General features: G+C 44.1%; 1 protein-coding gene across 6 annotated transcripts in view; it reads left to right on the top strand.

The window, feature by feature from the left end:
- The window catches only part of LOC138265897 (tumor necrosis factor receptor superfamily member 10B-like), a 176,477-nt gene that overhangs the window by 44,014 nt on the left and 112,880 nt on the right, over window positions 1-19,583 (top strand). For 4 of the 6 annotated variants that reach the window (XM_069214065.1, XM_069214064.1, XM_069214067.1 and 1 more), the window contains 4 exons: window positions 4,110-4,207; window positions 5,865-5,957; window positions 9,576-9,616; window positions 16,180-16,323. In XM_069214065.1, the coding sequence (XP_069070166.1) occupies window positions 4,110-4,207; window positions 5,865-5,957; window positions 9,576-9,616; window positions 16,180-16,323 (376 nt within the window). The remainder of the gene's footprint in view (window positions 1-4,109; window positions 4,208-5,864; window positions 5,958-9,575; window positions 9,617-16,179; window positions 16,324-19,583) is intronic. The other 2 variants (XM_069214068.1, XM_069214066.1) reach the window with 1 other exon arrangement.

The following is a 19,583-nucleotide window of genomic DNA, read 5'->3' as shown; positions in this document are numbered from 1 at the left end:
GTAAGTGTTCCTGTGTATGAACGTAGATATACTCACACACGTACAAAGACATGCATGTGCATAAGCAAACATACGTAATTATGTAGAAAACAACATAAATAAGCATAAAAGCACTCAAGTAGTTGAACATAACCCTTTATATAACATCCCAAGTAAGCCATTATGCACCCTATAATTGTTGACATGCAGTTCTTTTTAGCATCTCTCTCCACCCAGCTTTACACAGTCACCAGGTTACTAACATGTCATTCACAACCTTCCCAATCCACCCACATCACGCCGTGTGACTCAGGGCCGTGTCATTGCATAACAGGGATTCACTACTATAAACCCATCCCATAAGAGCAGATCTAAACACTCAACTCAACACAAGGAACCAAACACGAACGAGAGAATCCTTGGATTGGAAAACAATGACGATAAACATAATCACTCGAAACTCTTTCCACACTAAAAATAGCCTGAAAGACAGGCAAGTGTTGCTTCACCAAGTTTAAATCTGAATTCTTCCAAAACATCATTGCACAAGCTAACAAGGATTGTAAGGCTCTCTCCAAGGCTCTCGATTACTCCTCTCACAACTTCCTCAATCCTACATTCAATATTGTAATCACAAATATGAATCAATACTATGCTCAAAGATCAGTATCATTGGTCTTACTAACAACTAAGCCAATGATACAGCCCTATCACATCCCCACCAAGCACTCATTCTACACCTTTGTCATCGATGATCTTGTAAACTTCATGAACCCCCAATGTCACATGCATTCATTACACACCACACTACAAGGCCTCGCCTTTTCTTCCATATAGTTAACTCTTTCCATCAGCTCAGGAACATTGCCATCTACATTCCACAGGGACCGTGCTGCACAGAGATGTTTACGCCCAACTCCAGCTGCCCACTGCTAAAACAGATATGAAGATAACCACGTAGTAGGTGGCGCAGTATGGAGTATGTTGATAAACATAGCTGGTACATTTCAGTTGTTTTATGTGTTTTTCCGGAACCATAACTTACATATTACCTGATAGGAAGAGTTGTTGTTCAAGTTCAAAACACAAAACTGCTCGCACTACATATGTGTGTGTGTGTGTGTATATATATATATATATATATATGTTTGATGGCATGTGTAGCTGCAGATACACATGCTGTGCACATCCCGCCATCTAGTGTTGGGCTCGGAGTGTTACAAGTTGTTTTTCTTTGAAGAAGTCTTTTCGAGTCACAAGATCGAGGGACTCCTCCCCTTTCGGCTCCATTGCGCATGGGTGTCGACTCCATCTTAGATTGTTTTTTTCCGCCATCGGGTTCGGACGTGTTCCTTTTCGCTCCGTGTTTCGGGTTGGAAAGTTAGTTAGAATCTCGGAAAAGGATCAGTCTCTGGGCAATGCGTTATGGATGAGTTGGTCAGGGATATTTGCATACGCTTTTCCCCCTCTCCCACTCCTTCCATATCTAGTAAACAAATTGAGTCAAAACAAACTCAAACTCATACTAATAGCACTAACTTGGGCAAGACAACCCCGGTACATAACACTACTAGACCTTTCAGTAGTGCCTCATGTCAAACTGCCAAACAAACCAGATCTGTTAACTCAACACAAACAACAGATCAGACACCCAAATCCTGCATCACTGAATCTAGCAATTTGGCTCCTGAAATCTTAGAATTCGGACATCTAGACCTTTCACATGAATGTATGGAGGTCATAAAACAAGCTAGAAAACCTACAACAAGACATTGCTATGCAAATAAATGGAAACGATTTGTTTATTACTGCCATAATAATCAAATTCAACCCTTACATGCATCTGCAAAAGACATCGTAAGCTACTTACTGCACTTACAAAAGTCAAAGCTAGCTTTTTCATCCATTAAAATACATCTCACCGCAATTTCAGCTTATCTGCAAATTAAGCATTTGACTTCACTCTTTAGGATCCCAGTCATAAAGGCTTTTATGGAGGGCCTAAAAAGAATTATACCACCAAGAACACCACCAGTTCCTTCATGGAACCTCAACATTGTCTTAACACGAATCATGGGTCCACCGTTTGAACCCATGCACTCATGCAAGATACAATATTTAACGTGGAAAGTTGCGTTTCTCATTGCCATCACGTCTCTAAGAAGAGTAAGTGAAACACAGGCATTTACCATACAAGAACCCTTTATTCAAATACACAAGCATAAAGTAGTTCTACGGACAAATCCTAAATTTTTACCAAAAATCATATCACCGTTCCACTTGAATCAAACAGTAGATTTACCAGTGTTCTTCCCACAGCCAGATTCTGTAGCTGAAAGAGCACTACATACATTAGACATCAAAAGAGCGTTAATGTACTACATTGACAGAACAAAACAAATTCGGAAAACAAAACAATTATTTGTTGCTTTCCAAAAACCTCATGCTGGAAATCCAATTTCCAAACAAGGCATTGCTAGATGGATAGTTAAATGCATTCAAACTTGCTATCTCAAAGCAAAAAGAGAACTGCCTATTACACCAAAGGCACACTCGACTAGAAAGAAAGGTGCTACCATGGCCTTTCTAGGAAATATTCCTATGACTGAAATATGTAAGGCAGCCACATGGTCTATGCCTCATACGTTTACCAAACATTACTGCGTAGATGTGTTAACAACACAACACTCCACAGTAGGACAAGCAGTACTACGAACTTTATTTCAAACAACTTCAACTCCTACAGGCTGAACCACCGCTTTTGGGGAGATAACTGCTTACTAGTCTATGCACAGCATGTGTATCTGCAGCTACACATGCCATTGAACGGAAAATGTCACTTACCCAGTGTACATCTGTTCGTGGCATGAGACGCTGCAGATTCACATGCGCCCACCCGCCTCCCCGGGAGCCTGTAGCCGTTTCGAAGTTCATCTTGAACATTTGTAAATTTGTAAATATATCACTTTAAACCACATTATGTACATACATATTTACTCCATTGCATGGGCACTATTACTATAATACACAACTCCTACCTCACCCTCTGCGGGGAAAACAATCTAAGATGGAGTGGACACCCATGCGCAATGGAGCCGAAAGGGGAGGAGTCCCTCGATCTCGTGACTCGAAAAGACTTCTTCGAAGAAAAACAACTTGTAACACTCCGAGCCCAACACTAGATGGCGGGATGTGCACAGCATGTGAATCTGCAGCGTCTCATGCCACAAACAGATGTACACTGGGTAAGTGACATTTTATATATATATATATATATATATATATATATATATATATATATATATATATATATATATATATATATATATATATATATATTATTTACACACCAACCTGATTCGCTTGTACTACTCTTTTGCCGTGTGGAGATCAGTTGTGCCTCTTTGGCACTTTAGAAATAACCCAAATCATGCATGTTTACATACTAGCATTAATAATACATACACACACACACACACACATTAAGAGTAGGTAAGTCCTCCAAGCTTATCTTGTTTGCCTATTTCCTAAGTATTGTAGCTGAAAGAGGTGACCTTGGCTGCCACTGTTACAGCTCTAATGACCAGTCAGAGGCACCAGCGAGACCTGTGACACTTTTTTCCCTGTAGTGGTCCTGTAGCAGTGCTTAATTTGGAAAAGAGTAAGTTCTGGGACCCAAAATCTTGTTCAGACGCCTGTGGCCGGCACAATAGAAGGTTGGTGTGACAAATATGAAGGCTACTTAGTCTTGATTTCACCTCATGCCTCTTGCTTCTTTAATCCACCACCAGATACTCCGTCTCCTTTTCTCACTCTAGCAGTTTCTATTTTATCTCACCCTTTTCCCTTTGTCACTGTTTTTCCATCTTTCTTTTCCTTCTTTACCCCTTATGTGTTTTTCTGACTCTTGCTGTGGGTCAAAGTCTGTTGAGGAAAAATAAGTGCCGGCCCCCAAATATGAGTGCAGCTGGGCCCCGCCTGCAACCCCTGGCTCAAATTAGGCATTGCCTTGCAGAGAAGGAGGCACCAGGCTGATTTTGCAGTAGTCTCTGATCTGTGCTTTACTTGGTTCTGTTTTGCATGTTCACAGTGGGTCCTCATTGCATCTCTCCTCTCTGTTCTCTCCCAAGTTGCCCAGAAGGGGAAGAACTAATCAGCTCCTGCAATGCCACTGCTGATAACCTCTGCATGCGCCCCACTGGACCCCCTGCTACACAGGGCTATGTTGGTAAGTGTTCTACCCATACCGTGGAATACCTTTCGGATGAGCTGAAACCTGCCTATGTTTGAGGAGCCACAACTAAAGTTAAACTATTAAATAGCCCCATGTTTTGAAGATAGATTCCTGGCTGTATCTAGCTATAAACACTAAGCATGCTGAGACTTGTATTTGCATTTTCCCCACTTTTAAGTATGGGCCTACAAGTCCTAGCCACGTAGGGGCATATTTAAGAAAAGTGATGCTGCAACCAGTGCAGCGCCACTTTCCTTGCACCCCTTAGCGCCCCCCTACCACCACCATATGTGTGCCATATTTAAAATACGGCGCACCAGTGCGCAGGGTAGGGGGCAGTAGCGTCGACATTTTTTATGCTATTGATGTACTGTTCAGGATTAGCACCAAAAGTTTGGCGCTAACCTTGAATAGTACATAGGGGCCCATTATAAATAATGGTGTGCCCCTCTTAACGCCCTCTGTGAGCAGGCATTAAAAATGCACCATTTTTTCACCCCCCTCCTTGCATACATTATGCCTGGTACAGGCATACTGTGGTGCAAAGGGTTACAGAGTGGCGCAATGCATGCATTGCGCCACTTTGTAAATATGGCGCAGCGTTTTTGACCATCTAATACCACATTAGCATTAAAAACACTTATGCTAAAATTTCGTTAGATGGCGCTAGGCCCTCTTAAATCTGGGCCTTAGTGCTGTTGACTGGAAAAAGCAGGATGGGCTAAAAGTCACGCACATGAGGTGGACCGCAAAAATGGCACAGTGGAATTTATAAGATTCCACTGCTCCATTTTTAGCGGCTTTTTATAAAGCCTGCACAGAGCATGCGTTAAAAGGGGCACACCATTATTTTTAATGGGCCCCTACGTACTTTGCAGGAATAGCACCAACTGTTTTGGTGCCAATCCTGCAATGTACTACAATAGCGTAAAAATGACACTGTTGCCCCTAGCCTATGCCATGGTGCGCCGTATGTTAATGACAGTGCACACAAGGTGGCATTAGGGGGGCACTAAAGGCTGCGAGAAAATCAGCGCTGCGTATAATGCAGCGCCACTTTTCTTATATTTTGGGCCTATGTATTCTGTGAGTGCGTGAGATATGAAACTGGTGTGGGTAGATCCGTTCGAGGTAGTATAAGGCCCATCAGTGGAGTGGGCTATTCTGTGTGAGTACAGTATCACCTGCCCATGAATGTGAGGTAGGTTATTCTGCATGAGTACCTGAGACATAATTGGAAATCTCTTCTGTGGCTGCTGTAGATAAACTGTGCAAGTACGGGTCAAAGGAGGCACAATTGGGAGAAGTCCCCCTTCTTGGCAATGTATGGGTATTTCATGTTAGTATCATACAGGACATTTACAGAAATCCTAATGGGTAGTATTAGGTATTCTGTATGAGTGGTGAGGTGGGAGACAGTATTGGGAACTGCCCTGGTGTGTGAGATCTTGATTCATGAACAGGAGTGGTGAAACAAATGGGAGCTGCTCTTGTGTTTGAGGCAAGGGTATTTTGTGTAAGTATAGTGGAACTGGGTCAGAGGTCAAAGCCCCTTTAGTGAGTTTGTGAAAGCCAGTGTGAAAAAATGTCTCTAAGTTCACATATGAGTAGCACGTGTAGTGTAATGCACTCTCTCTCTCTCTTTCCCTAGGATGGGTCGTTTTGATTGTCATTATCCTGTTTTCCATCTGTATTGTCATTGTTGCTTATTGCCTATGGAAGAAAAGGAGCCAGGATTCCACAGGTGAGCAGTGGGAGAGATGGGTATCCCATCCTTGTTGTGGGTGAGTCTTTAGTGTTATGCCTGCATCTTTGATCTGGGGTGCATTCTACACAGAATACATTGCACATCAAATTCTAGGCACCAGGTCAAAAGGCACAATCAACAATAGACACAGTGGTGTGTTGGAAAAGGCCACTAATGAACATAGCTGCCTTTACGTAGCTGTTGGTTCTGGCTTCATCACCTTATAGGCTGCCTACTTATACAGACTTCAAATCTACCTCCCCTAATTACTAGGGATCCTGTGGTCCACCCACTTGGACTCACCAGCTACCCCAAGTACCTATTAGTCCTTAATTTCTGACTTTTCAAGAACCTAGCCTCGAAAGTCCTTCTTATTCTTGGAGCCCTACCCTAGACTTAAAGGTCTTGCACAAGTTTGTGTAACTGTCTACCACTCCATTCTGTCTTTGTGAACTTCTTCCTAGACATACATGTATGACTTCAATCTCCGCATCTTCCCAATTCTCCTCTAACCTTCCAGATCCTGCAGAGGCCACCAGCTCACCGTTTCTTCAGCCCAGGAACCTTTGTTCCATACATGGCAGGCCAGGATACTTACACCCCCCCCATCTTCTAAACTGATCTTCAACTAATGCACCCGCTTTTCGTCTCAGTGAACAAAAACTTCCTGCTCTCTGGTACATTCAAACCTGGTCGAACTAACCCAGCAATCGCATTAAACGCAGCACATTAATTCAATCATGTGACATCATCTGCTCAGACATATAACAACAAACACTTAACAAGAAAAAAGTAAGAGAAAAAAATTGCACTCTGAAAAGTGACCACCACCAAATCACCCGCAGGGTGCCTTCTTTTCTCCGGAACCCCTATTCTTATCCTTCAGCAAATCCAAACCCAGATCCTGCACTAAAGTAATCTCCTCTGGTTGAGCCGCACACTGACACCCCCTGTACTCTTACAAAGCAGAAGGCTTTTGCATCCAGGGCCTCTTCCACATTCCGCCTTTACCCTTTCGTAACATCTCCACTGCATCTTTCCCAAATTCAGCACTGTCAAATGTTCGGCTTTTTAATGAGCAAGCAACAGCACTTCCAAACACATCACCCGTTTGGGTAATTTTTTTTAATTAAAAGTGGATTTTAGAGATCAGTATTCTGCCACTGCTGTGTTCTTTGTGCACTCTTGGATCAGTCTTGGCTCCAGCTGCATAATTCCTTTAATCTCCCGGAGCCCAGTCCCAGCCTCACCACTCCCATCGCTGCCACTATCTTCAGAGCATGTATCCTATATTTCTGTCCGGCAAATTGAAAAACCTAAACCAGTGGTTAGTAACCTTTTATTTTCTGTGGACTCTCACTATATCATGAATGGAATCCAGGGACCCCCACTGACTCTTTATTGGAAGCCGTGGACCCCTGCATGAGAACTTTAAACCATTATAACTTCGAAACAGTACGCACAAATACAGAAACAAATATACATCAACAAATACACAAATATTTACATATTGTATTTAATTCACAAACAAATATAAAAAATAGAGATTTAAATTTTAATGGGAAGGTAGACGCTTTTCTAATTTGTTTTGTGATTCTAAAAGAAGGACAATATGCTAAACTCTAGTCTTTTTGGCTCCTAATTCGTGCTTTGTTTTGTTGGTGCTTCAATTGACGCCGTTCATCATCCATACTACTGTATTCAGTGTTTGCTGTGCTTGTGCTGCTCCAACGAATAAAGCTGCAGATACCAACTTCATTTTTAGCCTCCTTCACATTTACAGAACTTTTTTCAAATTTTCTATTTTACATTTTATTTCTTTATGTACACTTTATTAATCTGCTAATATTATTTAAATTTCTATATAGTCGCACACTCCCATGGGTCTGTGGACCATGTTAACAACCTCTGACCTAAACATTTTCTGAACACCACCACAGCGCTTTTATGCTATCAAGGGCATGCCATCCCTGTGGCAGAACACTCATCCATCCTTGCCCATCTTCTGCTGCCATATTCAGCTGTCTTTCTCCTTTAGCTGCCATCGTCTACCACTGCTTCCTTCATCCAGCCATGCCACCTCCCAAATCATTTCTTTTCCCAAAACAAGGATTTTGCCTTTAATTTACTGCCTTCTCTGCAGTTAGTATGTTGTGGGGTTAGTGTTTTCCCAGCAGCCTAGCCACCTCACATTCCCACAAGTAATTTCCCTGAGCCCCTTAACTTGACCTCTGCACCCATGAGAAAGAAACAGTGGCAGATGTTTGCCTGTCCGAACTGCCATGTGTGAGTTTACTCCGTTCAGCTGATCTCATTTAGCTAATCAGTGCTGCTTCTGTATCCTCACTCACAGCCATCCTCGTCTCCGTCTCCGGTACACTCCCATGCCAGATACCTTGCTTTCTCACTGCGCTCCCAGCAGCCTGTGTCACGGCGCACAATCTGCTGCTCTGCAAGGAACTCCCCAACTGGCCTGCTAGTGATGCCCAACCGAAACCTTCACATACTGCATTCTGCTTATGCCCACACCTCATGGTCAGAAATCGAGATCAAATACTTGCCATGCCATACACCCTCTGTAGCACCCACCTGCTCACATCAGAAGCAATGAGAAAATGGCAGTCTGCAATGGCTGCTCCAGTAATACCCAAAAGAAAATCACACCTTTTGCCCAAAGAAACTGGATGGGAACTCCACACAATCTCACTCACCCAGGTCCGCATTGCTCGTATTGGTCATAATTGGGTATACTCCTCATTTTTATAAAATGAGCCATTCTAGACTCATGTCTGTGGATTGTTCGTCCATCACGTGGCTGGGTACAAAAACCTTCTCTAAAATAACGTTTTTTTACCATCCATCGTAGGCATAGTATGTTGTTCTGACTGCTCGCCCTTGTTCATACTGAATGCATTGTTTTGATTAGTTATGCATGTAGTTCATACATTATGCATTGTTCTGACTGGGCTCAGGAATATTTTGTCGCTCAATCATTGCTTTGTTTGCATGTGTACAGAGGGGCGGATTAATGGAAAGTGGCGCTGCAGCGAGTGCAGTGCCATTTTCCCTGCACCCCTTAGCACCCCCCCACTGTCACCATGTATGAGCCGTATTTAAAATGCAGTGCACCATGGCGCAGGGTAGGGGGCAATAGCATCATTCTTCATGACGCTGTTGATGTACTCTGCATGAGTAGTGCCAAAATATTGGTGCTACTCCTGCAGAGTCCTATTATAAAGAATGTAAGGCCCCTTTTAACGTCTGCTCTTGAGCAGGCATTAAAAGTGCCGTAAAAAATGGCGCAAAGAAATCTCATAGATTTCCTTACGCCATTTTTCCAGCTCCCTAACGGGGGAACGCCCCCTTTGCACACATTATGCCTGGCGCAGGCATAATGTAGCACAAAGGTTTACAGAGTGGCGCAATGGATGCATTGCGCCCCTCTGTAAATACGGCACAGAGACTTTGGCCTCGTTGGGCCACGTTAACGTCAAAATAAATTACGTTAATGTGGCGCACAGTGGCGCTAGGGGCCTATAAATATGCTTCTTAGTGCCTCTTACGTTGCTCTATTGGTCACATGTACATCTGTAATATTCTTCTCTTTTCTTACAGGTGGAAGTTCTAGTTCCACGTCAAAGGCTGGCGTTTCTCTGGTAAGGATGGAGGAGAGCCCAAGGAGTGATTGTTTATGTGCAGGAAGGTGTTCCTTCCTGCATGGCGATTTGAACTGTGTGTGTGAAGACAAGCTCAGTAGCAGCACGCTTGTAAATTTGCAGGACATTTCTTTCACACAAGACATTTTATTAGTACTGGGTCCTTTTGGGTCCTCTGTTCTAGTTGAGGCCTGCGAGGATGCACTCTCTCTGCACTCCCTTTTTACTGTGCCATATCCTGTGATCAGCGATCAGGCGCCTTTCAAGTCTTACTTCATGTCTTTCCTGTTTGACTTAATCTGCATGAACTGAGTGACATGTTTTAAACATTCGGAGGTGGCGTAATCTAACGAAGTACAGATGTCATATGTAAGCAAGAGAAAAGGCTACTCCTAGAGCGCGGTGCTCTACGGGCCACAGCACTGGCATATGCACTTACTGTGTAAACCTTGGGTTCAGTTTGTAAAATTGTTCTCCACCCAGACTTTCTTTGGCTTGATAGCTAACCTTTCCCACCTTGGCTTATTCTTAATTCGCATCCGTGTGTTTCTGAGCAAAATAACAATATACCCACCTTACCAAATTGTTTCCATGACTTCAGTGGTCCAGTGTCGGAATTCTGTACTGTAGGCGGCAATAATAGTGACATTCGTTGTGTCTCGGTCTGAGGAGTCAGAAGGGATCATGTTTTTTCTGGGGAGTAGTTGGTGCTGGCAGGATATCGGTGTTGATAACAGAGGTCCATTGGACTATAAGGGTTTTTCAGGTTTATGGAAGAGCAGTATTAAAGGGTGCTTCAGGGTTTTTGATTTTCGGGAATGGATAGCGTAAAAGAGGTTTTTAGTGATCAAGGGAAAGGTAACGTTAAGGGGTAGTAAGAGTTTTTAGGGTGCTGAGAAGAGTAGCAATAAAGGGAAGTAAAGAGATTTTAGATTCTTTGAAGGTTAGATTTAAGGCATAGTACATTCTTTTAGGATTCAGGGAAGTTATACCGTCTTGCAAAACACCGTTGGGCATTCGCCCCAGCAAGCACCCATACAATTGTCCTATGTAAACTGTCGGCTTGTAAGCCTCATGACTAGTTGGTAATTCACTGTTGACCTCTTGTAGGGTGCCTAGGTTAGGTGCCCGCACATTTGTCATTTATTTGACTAGTCCCTGCTACAATGGTGCGTGGCTAATCAGTGGAAGCAACGGAAGCTCCAGAACAACCAGTAAAGGAGGCAGGGCTGCTGGCGACTTAGACGTCTTTTTAGATGACTATATTACCTAAGCTGAATGTTCCTACTCATCCCTGATCTGTCTCTTGATCAGGCAGGCATCCCCATGCCTTGGGTTAGTTATAATCACCCCGTGTCCCTCTCATTGACTCCACAACTAATATTAACCTTTGCTTGCAAGCACTGTCTACCAGCTGTGCTTCAAAAGATAGCTACTTCTGGTCTGGTAACAGCCTAAATAGAGCCTTATTGGGACCTATCTGTCATTTTTAGCAGCATCCTAAGACAATGCATAAAGTAAATGGTTTAGCAACAATGTCCAGAAACAAAAGCTTGACCCTACTAAAGAGGTGATTGTTTGCCACGAACAGACACCAATGCACTGTACGGGATAGACTAAATTAAAAGTATCAGATGTGTCATGACGAAACAGTAGGCACTGGCCTCCTTGCCACTGCACAGGACAGCACGCATAAATCAACATATATTATGCCAAAACCTTAAATGAAACTAACTCTGCTATAAGCCAAACTGCCAAGTAATTGACCAGTAAATACAGTCATTGTTTTACCTCCCCAGTGCTCCTGATTAGTAACGTGACTTTATAACAGACTGTATAACATAACAGGCATATTTGAAGAGTACACCTTAATCTCAACGGGTTATTTGGAGATTTTGACGGATTAAGAATCATAATTACTTGCGGCTTTGTACTTTGTTGAGAATCCCAGTGTACCTAAGTGGGCTTCGCACATGCTTAATAGCTTCTCAAGGTAGATTGGGGACTGTGGTTGGAAGATACTCTTCAAGCCAGACTTCCAGAGAGAATCCCATCTTGCTCTGCAAGTGTTATGACTTAATCAAAGCCTGCCGCCATTTGGACGGACTGTCTTGATTCTTAGGCCTAGAGGCAGCCATACTTTAATGTATTGTCATCATAATTCCTGTCCTTTGAGAAATGAAGCCGCCCTTCATCCTGACACTGTCCGATTTTTATTTTTTTCAATTTTCTCCTGTTGGGAGCTAAAGGAATTAAGGAATGGATAGAGGAAAACCCCTGGTAACGTATCTACGGGAAAATCCGACTCGATAGAAACTTGACAAGGGGCGACTGATGTGAATGATTCAGCCTGTGACCTCTCTCTGGTCTTACTTAGGAGTCAAAACTTCCCATAGTTTAATTTCCTTCACAGCTGTATACAAAACTATCCTGACGCTCGACTGCACAAAACTTCTTGCTGATTACAGGTCAACTTAAAAATGCTAGTGCACTGTGGAGAGAAGTTTATTCAGGAGGTGGTTTTGTGAAAATATTAATCTATACTAAATCAAACTATCTTCTATGAAGGAAGGTAGATACCAGGATATTGAACGCGCAGTGTAGCAAGTGGGTAAACAGGAAGTCAGGCATTAGCGTCTATTGTTTCATACTAGGATAGTCAGAGAGAGGTTCTTAAGGAAGATGGTTCTGCACAGAGGTTGTTTCACCAGCATTGAATCTTTCATAGACTGCCATTCTTGAGTTATTTTCCGCTGTCATGTCGCTGGAGAGCTGTTGTTTCAGGAAAGTAGCTTTTTGTTACGTATAATCACAGTAGAGAGGACCCTTGGAAACCTAGCTATGCTTCCAGCTCTGATTATACACGCTGTCTGAAGCATGTTCTCCCAGTGTGTATTTAGCCTGTTTTTTCAGATTCAAGTAGGGGTTTTTGCACTCCTTTACTTGGATAAGGTACCAAGACATTTCTGACTATGTCAATGTTGGCCAGTTTGTATGCAGCACATTCTGTTACTTCTCTTCACCTTCTTTAGAGCCAGAGAAGTTGGTGGACTAAAGGCATTGGAAATGAACGGAGTCATGGTAAAGCATCCTGGATAACTCACTGCAGTCCAAATCATGCTTCTGGTAGGAAGAAGCTGTGAAAGAAGGCTAGAAACAGGGGAAAGTACTGTCCTAACGTACAGAGGATCTTCACCTTTTCTTCTGGGGCACACAATTAATAACCAAGAACAGATAATTTGGTCACAATTACCCCAAACAACCATAGATTTCATAAGGCCTTTTATGAGTTTCAGCATAGTGACATTGCTAAAGGCATATAAAGCTGTGATATGCGGCCAGCCGAGCTGGAACACTATTGGCACTGACAGAGAAAGGAATAAAGATGCAAAGACATCGAACAGGAGATAGTAGATATTGAGGTGATACATGAACAGAACCCTATCACTCACCTAGCGAAGAGATTGCAGATAAAGAGTACAGGCTACAGTGCATTTCTGACAAACGCAGCCCAGAACACCTAGCCTATCTAAGGTGAATGATGGAGTTGGATTGGTCCAATCAGTCAAAAGACCCAGTGCCAATTGTCCTAACAGCATTAATTGTAAATCAAGCCTTTGACTGTTGAGCGGCCCTTCCCAGTCCTAATACTAGAAACGTTTAGAATTGGGCTGTGCTTTCGTTCCGGGATAAAATTGCTATAGGGTACCCCGTTAGCCAAGATGAGGGTCCATCTAAGTCTATCTAGCGCATTCCGAACACAGAGAGGAACTAGGCAGGGATGCCCTCTTTGTCTGAAACTGTTCACTCTAGCAATAAACCCCTCCACCCTCCACTCCCCCACTGAAAGAATATGTCAGGGCGCCCTAATCAGAGCTTGGAAATGGAGCAGTGAACGAGGCAAGCAAATATCATTATATGCAGATGGTATCCTGTTATATGTATCAGATCCACAGGAATCACTAGATAAACTAGGGACAATATATAAAATATTTGGAAGATATTCTGAACTTCCTATTAGCTAGAGAAGGTCATTGACGCTCCAGCTGAACAGCTGTTTTCTGTCTGTGTTTCTGATGATGCCACTGAGAATATTAGATTCACTTTACGTACTTGGGCATATGGATTTTGGCAGATGAGCGGCATTCTATGGCGACAAATAACTCCCATGGTGAGTAGTTTATTTGCAGAGTAGTTCTGCTGCAGAAAACTCCCTCTTTCAGTCGCCTGCAGGCACACATTGTACAAAAACCCTTACATTTCCCTGCTTCCTATATATTTTGAACACAAACATTATTGCATTTTCATATATAAACATGTACTACCATGTGGTAGCGGTTGGCGGAGCATTGCCCCTGCCATAAACCACATATCGGTGAAAACAGATGCTTAACTCAGTTACAAATATATGTGTGAATGAGTGAAGGAAATCGAGTCGGACTGACATTTGTGTTTTTTTAAATACAGTCAATGCAGTTTTTGAGCTAAGGCAAACAATCCATACCCTACCCTCCCCCCAACCTGACATCGTCACTATACAATATGTACGTAGATGTCATGCAGATGGATCTCCCTGCTTCCCATATATATATTGCAAAATTCACCAGTAAGGTTCCAAACCTGTTCCCCAAAAAGCTAGATGAAATAGTATTATCTGTGCTCCTTGTGTAGTGATACTATGGGGCTGCACAGCTCCTTGTGGTCAACAGCTGTGCTTTCCACCCTCAAAAATGGTGTTCAGTGTAGACAGTCACATCCTTGGTACAAAGTAATATATAAATGCATTATATGGAGGTAATATGGGAGGCACTATGCCACCAGCAACAAAAGTTGCAATAAACATTTGGTAGAAAATCACTTAAGATAAGGGGTGAAAAGGAAGTCTTGTGCTCAAAACCTGCCTACTGGTACCAAACTGACATAGTTGAATACTGTTGGTAAATGTATGGGTTGGGACGATACAGGGATAGTCCCACTGGAAGAAGTTTGAACAATACAGACATCAAAACATTCAATCAACTACCAACTGAATTTGGACTGACAAAAGCCCAGATATTTAAATATCTACAACTTAAACACACATTAAGGCTCAGAGTTAAAATGGTAAAGGTCGTTCCAAATTAGTTCTTTAAAAGGCGGGCTACTGGGTACCAGATTGCCCAAGAAACCAGTTTCCTTCATTTATAGAACAGTAACGAATAGCACCCAAAGAAATAGAGATTTTGAAGCTGCGCTTGGAAACTGAAATAGGCAGGCGGAAAGAGGCTTTTGAGCATCCGAGGGAAGGCTCCTTGAAATCTGAATTTTGCTTGATACAGCTCAGAAATTTCTATAGAATATACTACACTAGGGATCAGCTGCATAACTCTAGGAGGGCCGAAAGAGATACTTGCTTGAGAGGATGCGGCTTCAAGGCTTATCCACACTGTTGAAATGCCCGATTACAACAAAGTACTGCACACAAGTATGAAGGAAGTGGATACAGTGGTAGGAATGAAGCTAGCATGGGAATGTGGGTGGGACCAAACCATAGTTAAATATCAGGAATTATTTGTCAGTTTTGTTTGAATTGTGGCAAAAATGGGGGAAAGCGACCCAAGGGTATCCCACCTCCTACAAAGGTCACTGAATGGAAACACAACATGGACTGCTGAATGGCCGAGGATAGGGCGGTTTATACTCAGAGTGGATGCCTGTAAACGTTTGATAAAATGTAAGGCATCTGGGTGGAATTACAAGGGTTGTCATAGATTAAGCAGGGGAAAGGTCAGGAAGGCATCTATGAGGTTGGTGTTGGTCTGTGAGTGATATGGTGAGTATAGTCTATTAGACAACGTGGAGAGACACACTGGCTGCAACACATTACTGAAAAGTTTATTAGAGTTCAACTTTGTCAAATTGTGTCTTATCAAAGACATACCTTGAAAAAACTATGCAAGTATGTTACGTTAATCCTTAGTATTAATACAATATGTTTTTTTGTTTTTTAAAATAAAAGAGGAAGAGCATCTGACCACGAGCTCAGGAAGCCATCACTGAGTAGATGTTATGGAAAGGCTAATTAGAAGAGAGAAGAGGTAGGACATACCATCCATTAGCAGAGACGCTACTCTGTGGACCTGACTCACTCTCAGCTGTGTGGGGCGAGTAGCTGCCTGCACCCTCTAGGCATTACAGATGCTTGGAGGCTCACATTACACACCTGAATTCAGCCTATAACCCTACATGTATGCACCCACATCAGTCTTCACAAGTTGCATTATTCTTCTGGAGCGACGTTATAGAGAGTTTTTATAGAATAATGAGTAAAAGCAGAATTTAGATAGACTGACCCCTGAGCTCTCCGCATCCTAAAATAGCAGAATTTACATATACGTCATGTCACAGAAGTCTCACGTAGTGAGGCCGACGTAAAAAGGGGTGCCCGAAATAAAGAGGTTAAAAGCCACTAACCAAAATAAATGAAATGTTCGCATAGGGGTTCTAGGGTGCAAGTGAACAAACCAGGCCCAGAATGCTATGCGGTGGCCAGACTCCTAACGTGCGATTCTTTTGTTTCTAAGGTGAGAAAAGTTTTGAAATATTCCTTCACCTCCAGCAACCAGGAGGTTAGAGAAAACGAACTCAACAGCAGAAATGACCCAGCAGCCGAGCCTATCCTGCCCCCGGAAGAAAGTACCCCCTCCAGGCCACGCAGCACACCTACGGTGAGTCCACCGTTCACAATTAACAGGTTGAATTCCGAAAAAGGACGCTTGAATTGAAAAGGTCACATGCCAATGTCTGACATAAATAAGCCTGAAGTGACCTTTCAGAGCCCCCCTGTGCGGTGGTGCCCCTCTCCTAATATCCTCACTTCTTAGGTTGGGCTATTCATGTGTGAATTGCAAATTAATACAGCCGTATTGACCCTGTGGCGCGCTAGTGTCCTTAGTGACGCAGTCATTATTCCAACGTTCTAATTACATAGTGGAGAGCACGCGGGAAGCAGCTTTTCTATTCAGCGTCGCTCATCCTGCTTGCTTTCGCAGGAGCTGGAGCCTGGGTTAGAGAGCAGCGTTTACACGAGCTCTAGCACCACCGAAATACAAGCAGAGGACCGTCAGCTGAGCAGAAAAGCCTATTTCAATGCACCTTTCTTCACCAAGGCAAACCAATGGTGAGGTAGAACTGAGACGAGCCCAAATACGCACTTGAGGAACAAGGGAGCTGGAAGCCACAGCATGTTTTTGGGGCGGCCCTCAGAGGAGTATTCGGGCTGGCTGTCCTGCATGCAGCGGTCCATGCCAGGTGCCAGTAGCATTTATTGACCAGAGTATCAGGAAATGCTCTTCTTTGTTCATGCCTGCTTGTTAGTTTGCTCCCATTGTCTGAGGCTTTCTCTGTATTCTGAACTTTCATCTGTTACTTTCTGCTGTTGACACATGACAGGGCATTTTTCAGACACAATAAGTGTAATATCATAGCTGCTGCCCCTTTCTAGCTGTGATTGACTAAGTCACAAGGTTCACCGAATCTTAATTCAAATTATAATTACCTGTGCTTTCACTGAGAGCATCCTGATGATGTATTTCAGTGTAACACACCATGAGTATGTGTAACAGGACACCACTGAGTGCATAAAACTGTTTTCCAAGTAGGGAAATATTGAACATATTTTTCAAGAAATAGTGTCCATTCGTGTGTTTTAGACCGTTTCCTTGTATATGTCATCAATATTTAGTTAAATATATGTTCGATGGCATCTGTCGCTGTAGATACGCATGTTCTGCAATAGCTCGCCATCTGGTGTTGGGCCGGAGTGTTACAAGTTGTTTTTCTTCGAAGAAGTCTTTCGAGTCACGGGACCGAGTGACTCCTCCTTTTGTCTCCATTGCGCATGGGCGTCGACTCCATCTTCGATTGTTTTTTTTCCGCCATCGGGTTCGGACGTGTTCCTGTCGCTCCGAGTTTCGGAACGGAAAATTAGCTAATTTCGGAAGATTTTCGTCGGTATTGTTGCGTTCGGGATCGGCGTACTTAGATTCCACACCGCATCGAAGATCGAAGAGCTCCGGTGCCCTTCGGGGTAGTTTTTCGATCCTCCGTCGGGGCCTGGTCGGCCCGACCGCGTGCTGAAGAACGCCGATGGAACGGACCCCGTTCCGTTTCTGCCCCAAATGCCACAATAAATACCCCTACACAGACCAACACTTGGTCTGCAACCTGTGCCTGTCACCTGAGCACAGCGAAGACACCTGCGAGGCCTGTCGTGCGTTCCGGTCCCGAAAAACACTCCGAGACCGTCGAGCCAGAAGACTTCAGATGGCGTCCGCACCGACAGCCCAACGAGAGTTCGAGGAACAGGAAGAGGAAGGTACCTTCTCGATCCAAGACTCAGACTCCGAAGGATTCGACGATACACAAACCGTGAGTAAGACGTCGAAATCCACTCAGAAGAACATTTACAAGGCCCAGGGGACGCCACTGCCACCAGGCCATGGCTCGACCCATAAATTCGGTGACCGACCGTCGGCACCGAAAAAGGCCCAAACAGTGCCGAGATCGTCCGACTCCGGTCGAGACACCGGCACGCAGCCTTCTCGGGACCGAGAAAGTGCTGGAGACAAGCCTCGACACCGAGATGCCGGTGTGGACACGGCTCGACGCCGAGACAGCGGCACCGAAACAGATCGACGCCGAGAGGTTTCGGCCCCGAAAAAGAAAAGAGTCACCTCGGAGCCGAAAAAACACGCAGACAGGGTTTCGATGCCGAAACAAACTGCAAGCGACCCAGCTTCAGGCTCTTATACAGAAGAGCACTCGCTAACCTCCCAAATGCAGAAGCATAGGTTTGAGGAAGAGCTACAAGCAACTGATGTGGACCATACGCAAAAGCGTATCTTCATACAGCAGGGGACAGGAAAAATAAGCACCCTTCCCCCCATTAGGAGAAAGAGAAGGTTGGAGTTCCAGACGGAACAGACACCACAACCAAAAGTGGTGAAAAGAGTTACCCCACCACCCTCTCCTCCGCCCGTGATTAACGTCTCACCAGCACAAACTCCATCACACTCCCCAGCTCACACCACCATGAGCCAGGGTGACCAAGATCAGGACGCATGGGACCTATACGACGCCCCAGTGTCAGATAACAGTCCGGAGGCATACCCTACAAAGCCATCTCCACCAGAAGACAGCACCGCGTATTCTCAAGTGGTGGCTAGAGCAGCACAATTTCACAACGTAAGCCTCCACTCAGAACAGGTCGAGGATGATTTCTTATTCAACACACTCTCCTCCACCCACAGCTCCTACCAAAGCCTGCCTATGCTCCCTGGTATGCTCCGGCACGCAAAAGACATCTTTAAGGAGCCGGTCAAAAGTAGGGCAATCACACCAAGGGTGGAAAAAAAGTATAAGGCGCCTCCTACAGACCCGGCTTTCATCACTACACAGCTGCCACCAGACTCTGTCGTTGTAGGAGCAGCTAGGAAAAGGGCCAACTCTCACACATCTGGAGATGCACCACCCCCAGATAAAGAAAGCCGCAAGTTCGATGCAGCTGGTAAAAGAGTCGCAGCACAAGCTGCAAACCAGTGGCGCATCGCGAACTCCCAGGCACTACTTGCGCGCTATGACAGAGCCCACTGGGACGAGATGCAACATCTCATTGAACATCTGCCCAAGGACTTACAAAATAGGGCAAAACAAGTGGTTGAGGAGGGACAGACCATCTCCAACAACCAGATACGCTCCTCCATGGACGCTGCAGATACAGCTGCACGGACAATTAATACATCTGTAACTATCAGAAGGCATGCATGGCTCCGAACGTCTGGATTTAAACCAGAGATTCAACAAGCAGTTCTCAATATGCCTTTTAATGAAAAAGAACTGTTCGGTCCAGAAGTGGACACAGCGATTGAGAAACTCAAAAAAGATACGGACACTGCCAAAGCCATGGGCGCACTCTACTCCCCGCAGA

The sequence above is a fragment of the Pleurodeles waltl genome, chromosome 11, assembly GCF_031143425.1.
Source record: "Pleurodeles waltl isolate 20211129_DDA chromosome 11, aPleWal1.hap1.20221129, whole genome shotgun sequence".
In the NCBI taxonomy this organism is placed as follows: Eukaryota; Metazoa; Chordata; class Amphibia; order Caudata; family Salamandridae; genus Pleurodeles; species Pleurodeles waltl.
The sequence above is the reverse complement of the archived record's forward strand: the minus strand, read 5'-3'. Positions and strand labels throughout refer to the sequence as shown.